At 33.4% G+C, this 19608-nt stretch overlaps 1 protein-coding gene and 1 non-coding gene across 9 annotated transcripts in view; both read left to right on the top strand.

Moving 5' to 3' along the window:
• NBEA (neurobeachin) overlaps positions 1 to 19608 on the top strand; it is a 629474-nt gene that overhangs the window by 273259 nt on the left and 336607 nt on the right. For all 8 annotated transcript variants that reach the window (XM_061171071.1, XM_061171076.1, XM_061171075.1 and 5 more), the window contains exon 34: positions 12080 to 12141. In XM_061171071.1, the coding sequence (XP_061027054.1) occupies positions 12080 to 12141 (62 nt within the window). The remainder of the gene's footprint in view (positions 1 to 12079; positions 12142 to 19608) is intronic.
• Positions 6187 to 6293, top strand: LOC133076700 (U6 spliceosomal RNA). The gene has a single exon (XR_009697589.1). It is a non-coding gene; the product is annotated as a U6 spliceosomal RNA (small nuclear RNA).

Raw genomic sequence — 19608 nt, 5'->3', positions numbered from 1 at the left:
CAATAAATGCTGGAGAGGGTGTGGAGAAAAGGGAACCCTCTTGCACTGTTGGTGGGAATGTAAATTGATACAGACACTATGGAGAACAGTATGGAGGTTCCTTAAAAAACTAAAAATACAACTACCATATGACCTAGCAATCCCACTACTGGGCATATACCCTGAGAAAACCATAATTCAAAAAGAGTCATGTACCACGATGTTCATTGCAGCTCTATTTACAATAGCCAGGACATGGAAGCAACCTTAAGTGTCCATCGACAGATGAATGGATAAAGAAGCTGTGGCACATAGATACAATGGAATACTACTCAGCCATAAAAAGAAACGAAATTGAGTTATTTGTAGTGAGGTGGATGGACCTAGAGTCTGTCATACAGAGTGAAGTAAGTCAGAAAGAGAAAAACAAATAATGTATGCTAACACATATATATGGAATCTAAAAAAGAAAAAAAAAATGTTTCTGAAGAACCTAGGGGCAGGACAGGAATAAAGACACAGATGTAGAGAATGGACTTGAGGACACAGGGAGTGGAAAGGGTAAGCTGGGACGAAGTGAGAGAGTGGCATGGACATTACACTACCAAATGTAAAATGGATAGCTAGTGGGAAGCTGCTGCATAGCACAGGGAGATGAGCTTTGTGACCACTTAGAGGGGTGGGATAGGGAGGGTGGGAGGGAGACGCAAGAGGGAGGAGATATGGGGATATATGTATACCTATAGCTGATTCACTTTGTTATAAAGCAGAAGCTAACACACCATTGTAAAGCAATTATACTCCAAAAAAGATGTTAAAACAAAAAATAAGTGTTATTTGTAGTAGATCTATGATAGCAAGAAGAATTAGAAGAAATAAAAGCACCATTTACTTTAATAAGTGGGTCTAATATTTTATGCTGAAGTGTTTTTTTTTAATTGCAAAGCAATTCACATACTGACTTCTCTACGGTATCGTTATCAGATTGTATTCTGGTACGTATATAACCATATAATTTGACTCTGAATTGTGGATGGGTATGAGTTGGATATAGAGTTTTCTGGTATAGGCAAAATAATCTTGTTAATTTAGTGATCTATACTTTTTTGCTTATATAATTCTTGGCAAATAATCGCAATAAACTACTGCTTAGATGGAGTATATACTTACAATAATTTCTGTGACTTTTGGCAGTATCTTAAATGTTGTTAAAATGAAGGAATTTCTGAGTTCTTTCAAGTTCCAAAAACTTTTTATTTCATTCTTAAGAATGAATAAAACTGGAATGCTTATTCATCCCTATTTAATATTTTGTTTTAAATGGAGGATTCAGTAAAGAAAATTCAGCTTGGGTCAAATTGGAGAATTTATTGCTTTGAGCACAGGTAAGGAGTTCTCTGAAAGTCCAGCTTTTTTTTCTCTGAGTGCTTCAACAATTTAAGCCTTAATAAAGCTTAAACTTTATTTAAGTTTATAGGTTTAAATAACAATAAGCTGTTAGCAACTTTTTTGGATAAAGTTAATGTACTCTTGAAAATAAGTGAGGTTCAGCTGACTGACGTCTACTTGAGCTTACCTTAACCTGTAACCTTTTTTTCCCTTAATCACAATATTTATCAAATAATTTCCTTTTACTAATTATTTTCTTAGTTTTTATCTTTGACTTTATGAATGTATTAAGAAAAGTGATGCATAGTATTTCCATTGTGTGTTATATAAGTATTTAAAAGAAAAAGAGCCAGTGTTTTTCTGAATACAAAAATAAAGAACTTAAAGGTGTGTATTACTAAAAAGCAATTTTAAATTTAAATTTAGTTACATTTGAGAACCTAAAATTATTAAATGTATTTATTTGAGAATGTAAATAAATGAAAGTCAGATTTTCGGTAGTTTGGAACTATAATTATACAAATTATTCATTTATACATACTGTGTCTAAAAGGAGGATCCCATATCTTATAGAATATAAATTATTGTTTTATTTTTAATAAGTAGGCATTAGTATAGCCATTTTATTCAACTCTATGTGATTTAATTGTATAACTGTTTATCTTTTTTTGATTATTAATATTTCTTGAAATGAAATACATGTTTAAGACATATATAGTATTCTTAATAATAATTCAGGATCAGAGTCTTTCTTGGGTAATGTCAAAATTTGTACCAGACATAGTTTAGTAGTTTTAGAATTTAATAGAGACTTTTGGAATTTGAAGCAGCACAGGGAGAATAGAAGAAAGTTGTTGCAGAGGAGTGATATAGGAATAGCAATTCATTCTATAATTAAATTTAACCCAAAGAGAATTGAGGGATCCAGATGATTTATGATAGTGAAAATGTCTCTTATTTCCCTTATTTCATCCTTATTCATTGCTGTTGTGATTAAATCAGGAAGTTAAGGAAAGGGCAAGACACTCAGGTTAATCACTTCTGTAGTGGAAACTTGAGTCTAATACTATGGATGAAAGTTTTTAATAAAAACCTCAACAATAGTTGTTTTAAGTTATTTGGAAGCATAGTGCCTTATTATAATTTCTTCAGTATAATACTCTCCCTGGACACCTTCATATGTTTATTTATGTGCCTTATTTTTATGACCGGGCTTTCACTCCTTGAGATCAAAGACAGTGTCATCTCTGTGACACAGTGGTGGCTTACTTATAGTTCCTAAAATAAATTATTTAAATGAAAATATCTCAAGAGACAGCCAACCCCAAACTTAATCAGTCCCAAGTGATTGTGAAATTATAATCTGTTGTTTAGTATGTGTAAATGTAAAATGGTATTTCCATGGAATGTGCAAAGAGAAGTGAAAGTCACATGGAGACAAAAAAAAAAAGTGACATTGAATACCAAGAATTTGCCGGAACATTTTCCTTGATATGACATTTTTGATGGGCTAGCACAAACATGGTTTCTAAAGCATAATTTAAAAAAGAGTAAATTTACAACAGTGTTTCACACTTTATAGGTGTTGATAATAATGCCAGGAGAATATTCTCTTCAGCTCAGCTCATTCACAGTCAGAGCATGAGCAAATATCTATGCAGGAACTATCACTGTAGGTTCAGTTTTTTATTGTAATCTATCATTCTGTGGAGGAATTATCTATAAAAGAGTGTTAGGAACTTAAGTTCTACCACTATGCAAAAATTCTTAGCAGAAGCAAAACTATAAAAAAGAAAAAATCTCCACAGCCAATAAGATTCCTAGGCTATATCAACACAATGACCAAAAACAAACAAGCAAACAAAAATTTAGAGTTTATTTCAATAAATGAGTCAAAATGACGGTATTATGTAACTACAGTTACAGTTAATCGTGTTTCTGAGCAATCTGAACATTCTAGATTTACAATTTAAAAGCACTTAGCCAACCATTCTCATATGGAAATAGATTTTTAGTTTGAACATATGGAATTTCCATGGGAAAAGGCACAATATCAAATTACTTTGAGGTTGCAATTAATATATTAGTATTAATATCTTTGTGACTCTTTCAAAATATTTCATGTAAGAGAGTACCACTAATTTCTGACTCTTAAAAAGCAAAGTCACATTTCTTTTATTTTAATAAATGCCTAAAATCCATATTCAAAACCTTAGAGCTTGGGACTTCCCTGGTGGCGCAGTGGTTAAGAATCCTCCTGCCAATGCAGGGGACACGGGTTCGAGCCCTGGTCCAGGAAGATCCCACATGCCGCGGAGCAACTAAGCCCGTGCACCACAACTATTAAGCCTGTTCTCTAAAGCCCGCGAGCCACAACTACTGAGCCCACGTGCCGCAACTACTGAAGCCCGCGCGCCTAGAGCCCTTGCTCCACAACAAGAGAAGCCCGTGCACTGCAATGAAGAGCCCGCTTGCCGCAACTAGAGAAAAGCCCGCGCGCAGCAATGAAAACCCAATGCAGCCAATAAATAAAATAAATAAATTTATATAAAAAAATAATAACCAGCCCATATTTAAAAAAACAAAAACAAAAAAACCTTAGATCTCGATGTGTTTCGTAATTCAGATATTTTGGGATTTAAGAATAGGTGCTTATATGTGTATTTCATAGCATCTTCATGGGAGTCTGGGGTAGCTTGTTACTTAAATACATTAATATATCTACAGCAATACATAGGGATAGTCATGCTAAGTAGAATAAAGTTTGTAAATAGCATCATATTATTTAGGTGAAATTTTGCTGATGATTGACATTATGACAATCTTGCGAGAAAGCTTTTTTCAGAGCTTTTTGGATTTTGGAATTTTAAAGTATCATAGGCATACATATAAAATAATTTCCCCTGAAGTTTTAAAAATCTGTAGGATGTATGTACGAGTATGTGTGCCCATGTATATGTTCTCTCCCTCTCGCACATTCACACACACACACACACACACACATACACACATACACACACCCCTATGGATGAGGAAATAGTTTTATTGGAAGACGGCCAAGCTCATTTGATTATGTGTTGTCTCTGGCTGCTTTTGCCCTACAATGGCAAGAGTTGAGTAGTTGTGACAGAAATTTATTATTGTCCCCTGGCCACCATCCCCAAAGCCTACGTATTTTATCTGAGCCTTTACAAAAATGTATGCTGACCCCTAATGTATATGATACATGCAGAGACTTCAGTTTTATTCCTATTCTGAAGACAGTAAGACTGCCATAAATTTGTGATAACCTAGTTTTTAAGTGAACTAAAGTAAACTAATGAATAAATGAACTCTCACTGTTTCTGCAGTATTTTGAAGGTGTTTTTTAAATTTTTCAATTAAAATTTGTAATCTAAATATAAAAATAAGCTGTAATGGTTTAATTACATTTAAAAAAGCTTTTTGTTAGTAAATGAGCTTAATGTTATTTTAGTTTCTTGAAGATAACATTACAGTTGTTTTCATTTTAGTGCAGTTTTAAATTAAACTCTCTGAAACATATAGGCAAATCTTAAAATGTCCAATCAAAATAGTATGTAATACTATTGTCATACAGAGTGAAGTAAGTCAGAAAGAGAAAAACAAATACCGTATGCTAACACATATATATGGAATCTGAAAAAAAAAAAAAAATGGTCAGAAGAACCTAGGGGCACGACGGGAATAAAGATGCAAACCTACTAGAGAATGGACTTGAGGATACGGGGAGGGGAAGGGTAAGCTGGGACAAAGTGAGAGAGTGGCATGGACATATATACACAACCAAACTTAAAATAGATAGCTAGTGGGAAGCAGCCGCATAGCACAGGGAGATCAGCTCGGTGCTTTGTGACCACCTAGAGGGGTGGGATAGGGAGGGTGGGAGGGAGGGAGATGCAAGAGGGAAGAGATATGGGGACATATGTATATGTATAACTGATTCACTTTGTTATAAAGCAGAAACTAACACACCATTGTAAAGCAATTATACTCCAATAAAGATGTTAAAAATTTTTTTTAAAGTTTAAAAATAGTAATACTATCTAGACACATATTAATATTAGTTGTAGCAGCAACAGTAAAAATTCAAACCATTATTGTTATTTCAAAGGATGTTTATTTAATATTGTTTTTTTTTTGTTTGGTTTTGGTTTTTCAGTTTTAAGTTAGAAAGCCACAGTTTGCTAATTGTTACGTTTTTGACCTTAATAAGTTTAGATGACTTAAATGGTCACACTGAAAGTAATTTTTTACAGTCAGGAGAATATCACAGTGATGAAATAGAAAAATAAATTTCATGTTTCAGATAAAAAAGTAAAAGAAAGGTAAAAAACATAGGAAATTGCTATTATGTGGATAAAGATGTGTAAGCATTGCAGAAGTCACAAGAGATATACACTTTATAGCTATACACTGTATCTCAGAATGCCGCATAACACAATGTGAAAGCTATACAGAGCAGAGAATTTCAAAAAAACTGCCAGCTGCACACCACTGAAACTAAAGCAACTGAAGGGTAGTGAGCATGCAAACTTTCTTTCAAGGTCTGTAGTTCTTATTCAACATTTATTATTAAAATGAAGCTATTTCAACTATTTCAATGCCATTAATGTGTACTAACTTCGGAATTTAAAAAAGTTAAAATCATTAGAAAGTTATTTAAAAACTAAATTGTCCTGGGCAGACTTGATATTTAAAATTCAAATTATCAGAATAGTCATGTCTATTTGATGGAAATTAAATTAGCATATTTTATTGTGAGGAGAAATAGAAAAACTAGATCTTAAAACTGTACTGGTGCTTGCTTCGGCAGCATATATACTAAAATTGGAACCATACAGAGAAGATTAGCATGGCCCCTGCGCAAGGATAAAATGCAAATTTGTGAAGCGTTCCATATTTTTTTGTTATAAAGCAGAAACTAACACACCATTGTAAAGCAATTATACTCCAATAAAGATGTTAAAAAAAAAAAACACTGTACTGGTAAGATTACTACTGGTAGTTTGCTAGTGGGACTCATAATAACTCCACAATTTTGTCCAACGCCATGTTATCTGTGCGATTTATTTACATCATGTTTGTCAGGGTTATAGCATCCATACCTAAAAAACAAATAATCTTAAATATCAAAATTAATTTTTTTGCCTATATTCTTAATTTTGTCTGGGATGAAACTCACTTTCTTTCTGCAAACCTGCTCCTTCATTTATTTTCCTTTCTCACTTAAAGGTTTTATCATTCACACTTTGCTCCTTTACCCTGTCCTTTAATCTCATATTCAGTTATCCAGAGCATTTTATTGTCTTCTCCAAAACGTCTTTCAAACTGTCTCTGCTTGCATTGCTGCCGCCTTCAGCTCAGGTTTTCATCATCTTGACTAGACAGTTCCTATTCCACTGACAGAAAGCGATCTTCCCAAAATAGGTCGAATTCTGTCTGCCCCTGCTTAAAATCCTTCAGTGGCTTCCTGTTGCCAGTAGGAATAGGATGCCATAGATGGCTCTCCTTCCTCTCTTCCTCCATCTTCATTTCACCTCCTCCCATCCTCTGCACTCCACAGTGTAGCATCCCAATTCCATTTTACTAGCAATGTCATGCTGCTTTATACCTCTGATGTTTCTCTGTCACCTCGGATGACTTTCCTTTTTTCCTTTTTTTGCCTAGATAGGGTTAGCATCATCCAACTCAGATGTCACACTCCCTATAATTTCTCCTCAGCAGAGCTGCTCACTACCCTTTCTGTGTGTCTAACACTCTGTACTCTCTGTGTCCTTCCTAGGATTCTGTGTCATGATTATTTGTTTATATAAACTCCCACTTTCCTCACTTCTTTTTAAACTTAGCACCTGGCGTGGTATCTGGCACGTAAGACACAAGTTCAATGAATGCTTTTTGAATGAATTGCGCTCTTGTTCTTAAAAAAATACTCTTATTTTTCCTTAAAATCTTTTTTTCTTCATCAACTTATATTTATTTGTATAAATATATATCAACTATATATTTACTCAGTTAGTGATGGTTTTTAATTCATTTAATTAAAGTTTATTGAGAATATACTCAGCACTGCCCTAGTCATAGATGTGTATGCTCTCCTCTTTTGGAAGAGGGCCCTTGCTGAAAGAAAACTTGATGTTCCTTAGAAGATGCATCCCACCTGTAAGTATGATTCCTCGCTTATAACTGTAACACTTCATACCCTTCACCTCCCACCATAAGGGGCATCCTGCTAGAGATGGAATTTTTCTACACTATTTTTAAGTGTCTTAATTTGATCTTCTAATTCTACAGATGCATGAAGTCAGACCCACACATTGAATCAAATGTTTCTGATGGCTGTGTATTAAAACAGCATCACAATACCTTTCAGTATTTCTTTTATTAAAGAAAGATAGTTTTATCCCAAAGGTCAGACTTTTAACTTAACGTTCATTTTACAATTTAGTGGGATTTGGTGAGGTTTTGTTGTTAGTGGTGGTTGTTTGTTTGTTTTATTGGCAAAGGAGTGTAGTTCTGAAAGTAGAAACTGACTTTTTACCCCTAGTAAGTGTAAACCCAAAAAAACTGCCAGTGATTTATTTGGATGGCTGTTTACTCATCTGTGCCCAGTATGTGTTTGCTGCCTGGATCCGGACCACCTCAAATTTGTCTACCTAATTCAACTTCTCATATACTTGTATCTTGGCCAGTCAGACAACGTTGAACAACGTTTCAGCGTAGTTCATAGTATATTCAAAAGCTTGTACTAGACAGTTTCCTCACCACTGGAGCACCTCCTATATATTCAAGCTTCTTTCTCTCACGTGTTGACTATCTACACTCCCTAGGTTCACTTTGTACTGGTAAGCTAGTATGGTCCACAGTATTGGATTAGTATTTCTAGTCAGAATATTTATTCTGGTGAATATATATTTCCTGGTGAAAGTGTTCTGTTAATTGGCCAACACTTCTAACTAGATTTTTGCTGGAGGGGCACATTTGTATAGCTTCCGTAGGGGATACTTCTTAATTGACCAGGTAAGAAAAGTCATCATGGAATAGGGATGCCATAACTGATCTTTAGTGTCATTTCTCCCATTGTATAACTTACTCTATATTCTTCCTCTTAACTTTCAAAAACATGTGTAATTTTATTTCTTTCCATCTTTATCTATCTTTGAATTTTACCGTAGCACTCCAGTCCCACTTTCACACACCCCCTATATTCTAGTCAGCCAGTTGCCCAAGCTACAAAGGTCTTTTCAGGGTTTTTTCGTCCCCTGCTCCCTCTGTACTTTCTGCTTAAGCTTTTGGTCCCCATGTCTGACCAACATATGCTACCTTCTCCAAGAAAACTATCAAAATCACCCAAGTTGGAATTAACCATTATGACCTTTCTCATCGTCACATGTTGCCATCCTGTTAGTGTCAAATTATTTAAGTAGTGCTGCAGCAAACACGAAATGGACTTTCAAGTTAAATGACTTGAATTCAGGTCCCAGTTCCACCACTTACTGTATGAAACATCTTGGGCTAGTCACTGAATCCCTTCATTTTTTAATCTATCACATGAGGTGATAATAACTAGTTCAAAGAGTTGTTAAGAGAATCCAATGCGACAGCATATATAAAAGTGATTTGTAAATGATAAAGCTCTATGTAGGTCTTCCCTGGTGGCGCAGTGGTTGAGAATCTGCCTGCCAGTGCAGGGGACACAGGTCCGAGCCCTGGTCTGGGAAGATCCCACATGCCGCGGAGCAACAAAGCCCGTGTGCCACAACTACTGAGCCTGCGCTCTAGAGCCCATGAGCCACAACTACCGAGCCCTCATGCCACAACTACTGAAGCCCACGAGCCGCAACTACTAAAGCCCACGTGCCTAGAGCCCGTGCTCCGCAACAAGAGAAGCCACCACAATGAGAAGCCCGCACACTGCAATGAAGAGTAGCCCCTGCTCACCGCAACTAGAGAAAGCCCGCGCACAACAACGAAGACCCAGCGCAGCCAAAGCTCTATGTAAATGTTAGATAATCTTAGATTGGAATTAAAAGATGGAGCCCTTGGGAAAGTGTACATAATGTCTTATTAATCTCCTGAGTGCTAACACTATCCTTTACTCATATGAGGAGATATCAAATGAGTTGGTTTGATTATGAATTTCTTGCCAGATGCAAAAAGGAAAAAAACTCAACCTGTTTGAGACATACACTTTTAAATATTTGCCTTATGCATATATAGCCTGAGTATTTATAGCATCGCTAGATAAATTTGACTTTCTTGAGCTTATGGTTAAAGTTATACCAAACCACGTTTATTACTTGCACCTTAAATTTTCAAATATAGGTGCTTTTTTTTTTTTTTTTTTAAACATCTTTATTGAAGTATAATTGCTTTACAATGGTGTGCTAGCTTCTGCTTTACAACAAAGTGAATCAGTTACACATATACATATGTTGCCATGGTGCTTTTTTATTTAGAGAATGTGCAAGGATAGTGTCATCAGACAATGCTTGTATTTTCAATAGCTCTATTAAATGTCTCAATATCTCTAGATATCTTCAATATCTCTTATATCTCTAATAAAAATCTATTTGTTTTAGTAATACTTTTGTTAACACTTAGAAATAGTGCCAACCAAAATGATTATATAATTTTTGAAGGGTGATAAGTCTTCCAAAATTGCCTCTGCTTGTGTTCTCATTGTCTAATTTAGGTTTTGCTTTTTTGTTTTGTTTTGTTTTGTTATTTTGAGTAGGATCCATTATCATTCTGTTCATTCTAATTACATCACATTAGTAAAGGTGCAAGGGTCTATTGAGTTGAAATCACAATGGCCTTTTTCAAAGTACCTAGAGTGCTGTTTGCAAATTGCAGTTTTGCTATCCTGTCATTTTGTTCTCATTTCCTTTGAACAAAGCATTGATGGAGCATTTATGTTTTTCTTATGATAGAATGATAGTATGTGTTTGGAAAAAGTATGAATATTATTGTTACACAGCAGTTTTTTAGAAGTTCATTTGAAATTAGTCTGAGAGAAATGAATGTAATTGCATGTTTTTCCTAATTTGTACAAGTTGTTATGTATTTCAAAACTCTAGCACACAGAATATGTGGTGAAAAATTCTTTATATAATCATTCATCATATAGCCTTGTAGTCTAATCATTCTTTATACAGCCTTACAGTCTAAAATCTAAATTGATATGGAGTACAAATTTTATTTATGATCCTTTTGCTATACATAGTCCTTTGGCCTTTTACTTAGTTTTTCTTTGTCAGAATTTCAAGTAGTTGAGTAGCCAACAGGTGATAAATGTCCCATTAATCTTTCTGACTCTCTAGCTCCTGAGCATGAGAATTGCTGATCAATTACAACAATTGTCTCTTAAATGAGCTTTTCACATCTGCCTCTTATTTCATTAGTTAACTGTCTGCCCAAAGATCTGATAAAATGGAATCCTAGTGCCTTTTTACAACTTGTTCTGTAGGTCTGTACCTTAAGCATAGAGTTGTTAGCAGAATGGGCACAAAAGGGTATTTATCCACTACCTACAGTAAATATACATGCTAGTGTCTGGAAGACATTTGAGACTCTTTATTGAAATCACCTTAAGAAGAAAAAAAAAACTGGTTTCGCTTTAGTTTGCCATTTAGCATACAACTAATGTAAGATCATGGCATTTCTTACTGTACAGTGCTTTTACTCATTATATTTGTCTTCATATAAAAAGAAAAAATCAGTCTATTAATTTAATTTAAAAAACAGTTAAAAACTTTAAAAACTATATTTTAAATTAGCAGACATCATGATGAATATACTCTCCTCCTACCAGAGATTGTTATTAATCCTTGGTTACATCTTTCTCTATATGTTGGCACTTTAAAAATACTAACAGTCATGATCTGCCTTCTTATTATGTTATACAGCAGTCATCTTTTTAATTGAAAAAAGTCTTGATGAATAATCAACATTTGAACTGTTTTTAAGAAGGATATTTTCTTACCTGTAGAATTGTAATAATAATAGTATGTCACAGAATATAAATGAGAATTAAATGCGTTCTTGTACATTAACACAATACCCAGCACATAATAAGTGATCAGTGAGTAGTAGCCATTATTACATATGTGTTAATACATTTAATTCTTTTTTCTTCTGATGTCTATTCAGAGACTTTGGAAGCAGAACAATGGAATATTTTACAAGTATTGCATAATATGTTAATTGTATGTGAAATTCATTTTCAATATTTTAAAATTCATTTAACAATTGACAACCTGTGGGTAATTACCTGTTTGTAAATTATTTTAATTTTGTCTTTTGGAAGAAAATTTAGGCAGGTCTTCAATGATTACTGTTCTGCGCTCCAGGAGACAATCACATAGCAAATGTCATTGGAATAAAAAGAGTTCTAACTAGCTTATCAGTTTTGATAGCTACCCCACCTTGTTTAAATATAAGAAATGCCTTGACCAAATAAATAACCCAAGCCTGAGGTCAATTTCTTTAGTATTTTTCACATCTTCTTGAATATCTGAATATTTTGAAATTAATGCTATAAAAATATGTTAGTGAATGTTTCCACTCATTTCATTTTAGGAATTTTATTTTAAAGAAAGATTTTATAAGTTAAACCTATATAATGAATTAACTTAGAATGATGATTTCTACCATTGTAATTTCATTTTGTTTTAACCTTTCTTTCCTGTAGGCCTTGTTTGTATGAAGTCCAGCACATCTGTGGTTGAGCTTGTTATGCTGCTTTGTTCTCAGGTACGAAATCTCAATCACTTGATTACATTAAACTACATGAGGATTGTTTTATGTCACTAACAAAAGAATGTATGTGAATATATATGTATATGTTTATATATTTTTAAATTTTCTATTATTTCATAGATGAAAGAAATAAATTACATTGAGATGTATATTTATGTAGATGATCTTACCATGCAAATATTGATTTAGTCTGCCTCTCCCTTCCCTCCCTTTAGCTGTCTTATTATTTCCCACCTACCTAGCTTTCTATTGTTCCCTATTTTTTAATCTCTGCAAATATATGTATATATAATTTGTTATAGATTTTTTGATATCCATCTTTACACCCCATTCTTTAAAAATGATACAGTATTACTTATAATTTTGATGTTCATTGTTAATTACATGGTTTCTTTTTCACTATTATAGATAATGAAAAATAGAGTTTTTTTTGTTGCAATAGCCAAAGTATAAAATATAGCTTATTAATGCGGGGTTTTTGATACAATACCTTGCTGCTTTCCCTTTTTTAATGTAATTTGTATATTTAAATGTAAATTCTAAAAATCTACTTATACTATTTATCTTTAATAATCAGAATTTAAAATAGAATTATAATTGTTGGGTATTGTTTTTTTAATCAATTATGATAAAATTATACGTAACATTTTTCTGATAACTAAAATAGGGACCTAATGGTCTTTCTTCTTGCCAGCTCTCCCAGGTCTCCTAGTGATCCCGATTTTCACATAAGTATTAAATATTTTGTAATATGAGAATAAAAAGACCTTATGTGTGTTTGTAATAAGTAGTTATTACATTATCTCTGATTTCCTCAGTAGCAGGGAAAATACATCTATACTGTTTCTAGTTAATGACCTGAGGTCTGGCTAAAACCACAACTAACTTCCAAATAAACAACAATATGGCTTCAATTGATCCTTTAAAACATCAGCAAAAACAAAACAACCAAAAACTTACCTAGTAATTTTCAGTCTCCAGGTTTACTTTCTTCAAGAATATATTCATGGGGACATCATTAGGTCCATGTTCCCCTTTTCATCCAGAAAGAATATTAATAAGGAAGAAGTTAAAGAAAACAGCACCCCTGGCAAGAGTTCATCTGCAGGGCATTTGAAAACTGTTACCTAATGCCAGAGTCCTGAGTTCGAGAGACATTCTGTGAGATCTGTCTGGACCTTGTAGGTTCTTGACGATGCACATTTAAAAAAACATGGTTTTATGGGAAAAATATAGTGTAAAATTTCTTCTTCCTTAGCTCTTGGTTTCACTGCAGTTCAGAGAAATAAAGAAGAATGTAGCATTAGGGTCTGGTGTCTTTGATGGCCTCATCGTCTAATCATAGGTTTAACATTACTCATTTGCTGGCTCCAGGAATTCCTGCCATTAAGGGCCCTAGAGATGAAACTTTGCCTCAGATATTGATTGAAAGGAAGAGTGAGAAATTTAAGCTCTCTATGCAGTGCACTTTCAGTGTTTCAGCAAAGCAATATTATAAACATGTCTCTCAATTTGATCTTTAAGTTGAATGTTTAAAATAATTCAGTGTGCTTTAAATATTTAAGTGGTTAATTGATTAAATATACCTCATGTAAGTGACTTAAAAATGTATTTGTTTACTGAGAAAAGCTCCAGTTGTTTTATTTTCTATTAAACTGAAACTTTGCTTTCCACAAAAATGTTTTTAAAGAATAAAGAAACAAATGGGTAATCTTCCTTCGATGCAATTCAGGTGGGAGGAGTTTACTATTCTAGTTTACAATTAGCTTATAAAAGCATCTTTTGAAGATCATTGTTCAACAGATGTATAAAACCTTGGTTTTTGAGGACACACACAAAATGGACATGTTGTCAAAGTTTCTTAAAATAATCTGCTATTTTCTCTACTACTCAACTTGATGATGATTTATACTGTAACCCATTAGCCAGGCCACACAGCAGCAGCAGGCTTCTGACAAAGAGTAATAATACGGTTGCCGATGCTGCGGAGGTTGCTTGGTGCAGCAGCACTGCCAGTGCCGAGTTCTCTTCTGCAGGCCTAACACATCCTTTTGACAGTGGAGCTGGATCCCTGTAGAATTAGCATAGTTCTGTAAGCCAGCTTTGTGCCAAGGCACAGGCAATCCTGAGGAATCTTTAAAGCAGCAGAGTTTTGAGTGTTCTTCTGTTTTACAGTCAGCCCTTTGCAGGTATTGATAGCGCAATGTTATTATGATGAGCAGTTATTAGGACTCATAAAAGAGCTGAAAATCTGAATGAGTTACTGTCTTGATGAACTGCGTGTATGTGTTTTTCCCACAGTGGGAAATACAGCTAAGATATTATCCACACTGTGATTTAATTATTGGTTAAAATAAGTTTTCAGTGCAAATGAAATTTTCTGGTTTATTTATTTGCTTAGAATATGCTTTTTTCCCCCCTAAATTTGGATAGAACATGAAAGGATAACATTTTATTTGGATAAAACAGGTAGCTAAGGGCTGAAAATGAAAGGAAAATGCAACATTTCTCGCAGCATTTATTTTTCTTTCATTAGATGCTTTTATTTTTATGCTTTTGATTTCGGAAATTTCATGTTAACTACTACATATTATTAAGGATATCGGCTTCTCTTTCCTTTTTATCTGAGCTCCTGAATAAACTTACTATTGCCAGTGGTTTGTGTGTAAAATATGGTCTAAATTTACATGAGATCATATTACAAGTGTCTGAAGGTACTTGTCAAGGATAATTCAGTTCATATGGGCAGTCTTTTAAACTCTAAGGGACATGCCATCCAGTCTACCCCCCAGTGGAATTTTAGGTCTCTGTGGAAAACACATTTTAAGTTTTAAGATGCTATTAGCATTATCATTATATTGCATTAATTGTTCCACAGATACACAAAACATTTTTTACCATATATGGATATTTTTCTTTTTCCTGTAGATCTTATGACATAAAGAATTAACTATTCTTCTTTCCTTTCAATTTGTATTTAAAGTGCACTTAGTAGTATCTTTTAAAAAAAAATTGGGAGTAAAATGAACTGGAGTAAAATGGTTAATATGTAGTGCTTTGAAAAATCAGTGCTTAATCAGTGAATAGTTTCCTCTGGAGTTCTTCAGTATCTCACAGGTCTGCTATTGTCCTCTGTCAACTTTTTCTTTTTTTTTTTTTAAGTTTTACAATCAGATGTGGTTGAGGTGCTTTTCATTAGTCTATATGTGCACCTAATTTTTCCATTACATTATTCTGAGTGTATTGTGTTCTTTGATGAAGAGCAGATTTAGTTTTCAAGTAAACTTTTTAAGGTACTATAATAGTTTCTAATTATTTCCAGATTTTTTTTAGGAAGTCTCCATCAGAGGTACTCCAGGAAAAATTGAGTGATGTTATCCCGTAGGATTTCTTTACGTTTTCATAAGTAAAGCTTAGCAGATGTCACTTGCATTTTTCTGTGCCTTATCTGTCAATAAAAAATGTTTTATAAATTGAGAAACTTTCATGTAAAAAAAATAATGTCTCTCAGTATTTAAGTACTTTCTGACTTGAAGCACTGATTAAGCAAATGTATGCTTAATGTATCATTTTTATTCTCAATAAAAACCCAAAAACGTATAAGTAACATAAAGTAGAAGTCAGCCTTGCAAGTCTCTTTAGGATCTGTGTATGAAGTTACTAACATGAATTATTTTGTGGTTTTGTTTGCCTTTATTCTTTTTTAAATACTTCATATACTTAAATAAAAAGGGTTCTGGTGACTTCACTGATGTGATCAAGGCCATATAACCCAGGACCTCTAAACACAGCACTTACAACAGTACCACAACTGAAGAACAATCTTCCTTTTTTAAAATAATTTAGCCTTTGAACTTCTAAATTTTTCATTTTTTCTCCAGTTTGATACAGTTTAGTCAGATGGTGCAAAGATAAAGACATACTTTTCTTTTAATTATATTAAACCTAAGATTGAGGTACAAAGACATAGATAAGATGAATACACAGGCCTACTAAAGAATATTTATTCATAAGTACTCAATATTTAAAGAATTTTTGGTGCTTAAAATAGGAAGATTATAAATTTAAGAAAGCTACAGACGAACTACATTTTTTCAAGCATCTTTGGAAATATGAAATCCTAATTATCATGGTGAAATTATGTCACATTTAATTATTTAGTGACTACCTTTTTATTTTAGCATTGTAATCTTTACTAAAAATTTATTGATACATTCTTCTATTTCTTGGAGTCTAGTGTTATCCATGAAACTTGCCTGTTTATGTAGCTGAATTTGAAATCAAGGAAGAATAAAAAGTTGTGGCATGATATTTTAAATTGAATATAATCAAGTGCTAACTATATGTGGTTCAGAAAATTGATCCTGTGAACTAAAAATAAGATTTTCATGGAAGGCTTTAATAAGATGGACTAAAGATGGACCCCTTGAAGTTAATAGACCTTCTACACGGCCTAAGCAGAGAAGGAGATTCAGTCTAAGCAAAGATCTGGCGAGAAATGAACCTGTTACGTGCTCAGACCAGTGACCAGCCTCATTTGGAGTGCATCAGAAATTAAGTAGCTAGACAGTATATGTATCCGGGTTTATCTGTGATATAGGGAATTACCCATTTCCAGGCAGTATACCTCGAGAGTATTTTCTCATATAAAATATTATAGTATGCTGATAGCCTAGAATTGAGATTGATAAGAAATTTCTAACTTGCAAATAGTGTTCAGTAGTTCATGATACCCATACAAGATACAACACTTTCATCCTTGTGTAATGATTAGTTCATATCCAACCTGAATTATAAACAGAGAAGGAAAATGATGGATGAACAAAAGTTCTGAGTTCATCTGTGTGAAAATATAAGAGAAACGACAGTCCTTTTCTCATGTTTGAATTCTCATAATTCTACCAAAATTGGGACAAAAAGAAATTGGTAAGATAATTACCAATTTCTGCAGGATAATCTTTAAGAGTGTTATAGTTTCTGTGGCACAGGAGAAGGAATGAAGTATATGCTGATGTAAACAGATTTCCCTGGATACTGACAGACCACCTCCCTGGACTAAAAGCCCTTTCCACACTTGGCTGCAATGTCCAGCCCTTTCCTGTCTTCCCACTTATTTTGATTTTTTGTTTTCCCCCATTTTTATTTTTCTATATTCACATTATATAAATTCTTCAGGCACATTACAACAACCTGGAAAAATAGTGAAAACAACGGTATATATTTCATTGTCCTACCACTTGTATATTCCCTCGCTTTTTGGTGGATTTTTTCTCTTTAATCCTACATATTTCAACATACTTTATTTTATAGTAAGTTATATATAATATCTTATAATAGGTAATTTTCTTTGTCCTCTTTTTCTTCCCTTGCACATTTCCTCATGATCATTTTTTTCTGTGGTTTTGTTGCTGTTGTTTAAATAATTATAGACTCACAGGAAGTTGCAGAAATAGTACACAGAGTCCCATGTACCCTTTCCCCAGCCTTCTCCAATAGCACCATCTTATATAAATGTAATACAGTATCAAGAGTAAGAAATTGATACTGGTACAATACTTTTAACTAGAGTACAGACATTATTCAGCTTTCCCTATTCTTCGTGTGCATTCATTTGTGTGTATATAGATCAATGCTATTTCAATCTTTATGTTGATGTAACCATTACCACTATCAAAATACAAAATACAGAATTATTACTATTACTTCATATCTTCCCAATTATTTCAAACTCTTTTCTTTCATGAAGCTTTTCTGGTTTATTATTATATGATTTTAATCATTCCATCCTTCCCTTCAGCATCTGAAGTGCATGTATCTAGATAGTAAATATAGGTACCTGTTTACATGTTTTAATTGCATGCTCTCATAGGTGATAAAGTATGATTTTCTTTATCCATTACATTGGAATTTCTTTCAGAGTAAGCATCATGCCAGGTATTTCCTCCTTATCTGGAGCATTTCATTCAGCCAATGGAGAAAATAAGTATTGTATAGTCTCATCAGTATATTTATTTAACATTAATTGAGATATTTTTGAATTGTAGAATTTTTTAAAACTATCCAAAAAGAAAGGCTACTTAAGGATGACAAAGCTTTAGAGTCATTCAGGGTCACATTATGAATGTTATTCATTTCAATTATGCTACAGATTTACACCATAACAAAATTCATTTTATTTTTCTGTTCCCAGTGATGTCTTCCGTTTTGCCTCACTGTGTCATCCACATCTTGCAGTGTCCAGCACTTAGTATAGATATTTATTAATTACTTACTGAGTTAATTCATGTGTAAAAGAAAAACACAGTCCCCAAGATTATTTGATTTATTTATTTTTGTTGTGGCAAACCATATATAACATAAAATGTGCCATTTTAGCCACTTTTAAGTGTACAGTTCAGTGGCATTAATTACACTCACAATGTTGTATAACTATCACCATTATTTATTTCCCAGAATTTTCAGCATTCCAAACCAAAACTCTGCACCCCCTAGGCAGTAATTCTCCCGATCTCCATTCCCAGACTCTGGTACCTCTAATCCACTTTTTTGTCTCTATGTTTTGCCTATTCTCTATATAGCATATAAAGGGAGTCAAACAATATTTGTCCTTTTCTGTCTGGTTTGTTTCACTTAACATAATGTTTTCAAGGCTCTTCCATGTTGTAACATGTATCGGAACGGAATTCTTTTTTATGGTTCACCAGTATTTCATTTTATGTACAGTAGCACATTTGGTTTATTCATTAATCTTTTGATAGACCCTGGGTTGTTTCCACCTTCTGAATAATTGCGAATAATGCTGCTATTAACATTGGACAACAAGTATCTACTTGAGTCTCTATTCTCAATTCTTTTAGGCTTATACCATCAGATATAATGTATATAATTGAGTAGAATTGCTGAGTCATTTGGTAATTCTGTGTTTAATTTTTTGAGGAACTGCCAGTTTTCCATAATGTCTGTATCATTTTACATTTCTATGAGGAATGAACAAGGGTTCCAATTTCTCCATATCCTTTCCAACATTTGTTATTTTCTCTCTCCCTCTATTTTTTTTTGTTGTTGTTGGTTTTAAAATTATAGCCATTCCTAGTGAGCATGCATTGTGGTTTTGATTTGCATTTTCTTAATGACTAATGACGTTGAGCATCTTTTCATATACCTGTTCAAGTCCTTTCTCATTTTTAATTGGTTTTTTGTTGTGCTTGAGTTAAAGGTGTTTTCTATTTATTCTGGATATTAAACCCTTATCAAAAATATGATTTGCAAAGATTTTCTTTGATTCTGTGGGTTATTTTCATTTGTTGATAGTGTCTTTTGATGCACAAAAGTTTTTACTTTTAACAATGTCCAGTTTATCTATTTTTGTTATTGTTACCTATGCTTTTGGTACCATGTTTTTGAACCCGTGGCCAAATCCAAGCTCATGGAGATTTCCCCTATGTTTTCTTCTAATAGTTT

This window comes from Eubalaena glacialis, chromosome 16, assembly GCF_028564815.1.
Source record: "Eubalaena glacialis isolate mEubGla1 chromosome 16, mEubGla1.1.hap2.+ XY, whole genome shotgun sequence".
NCBI classification, from domain to species: Eukaryota; Metazoa; Chordata; class Mammalia; order Artiodactyla; family Balaenidae; genus Eubalaena; species Eubalaena glacialis.
The sequence above is the reverse complement of the archived record's forward strand: the minus strand, read 5'-3'. Positions and strand labels throughout refer to the sequence as shown.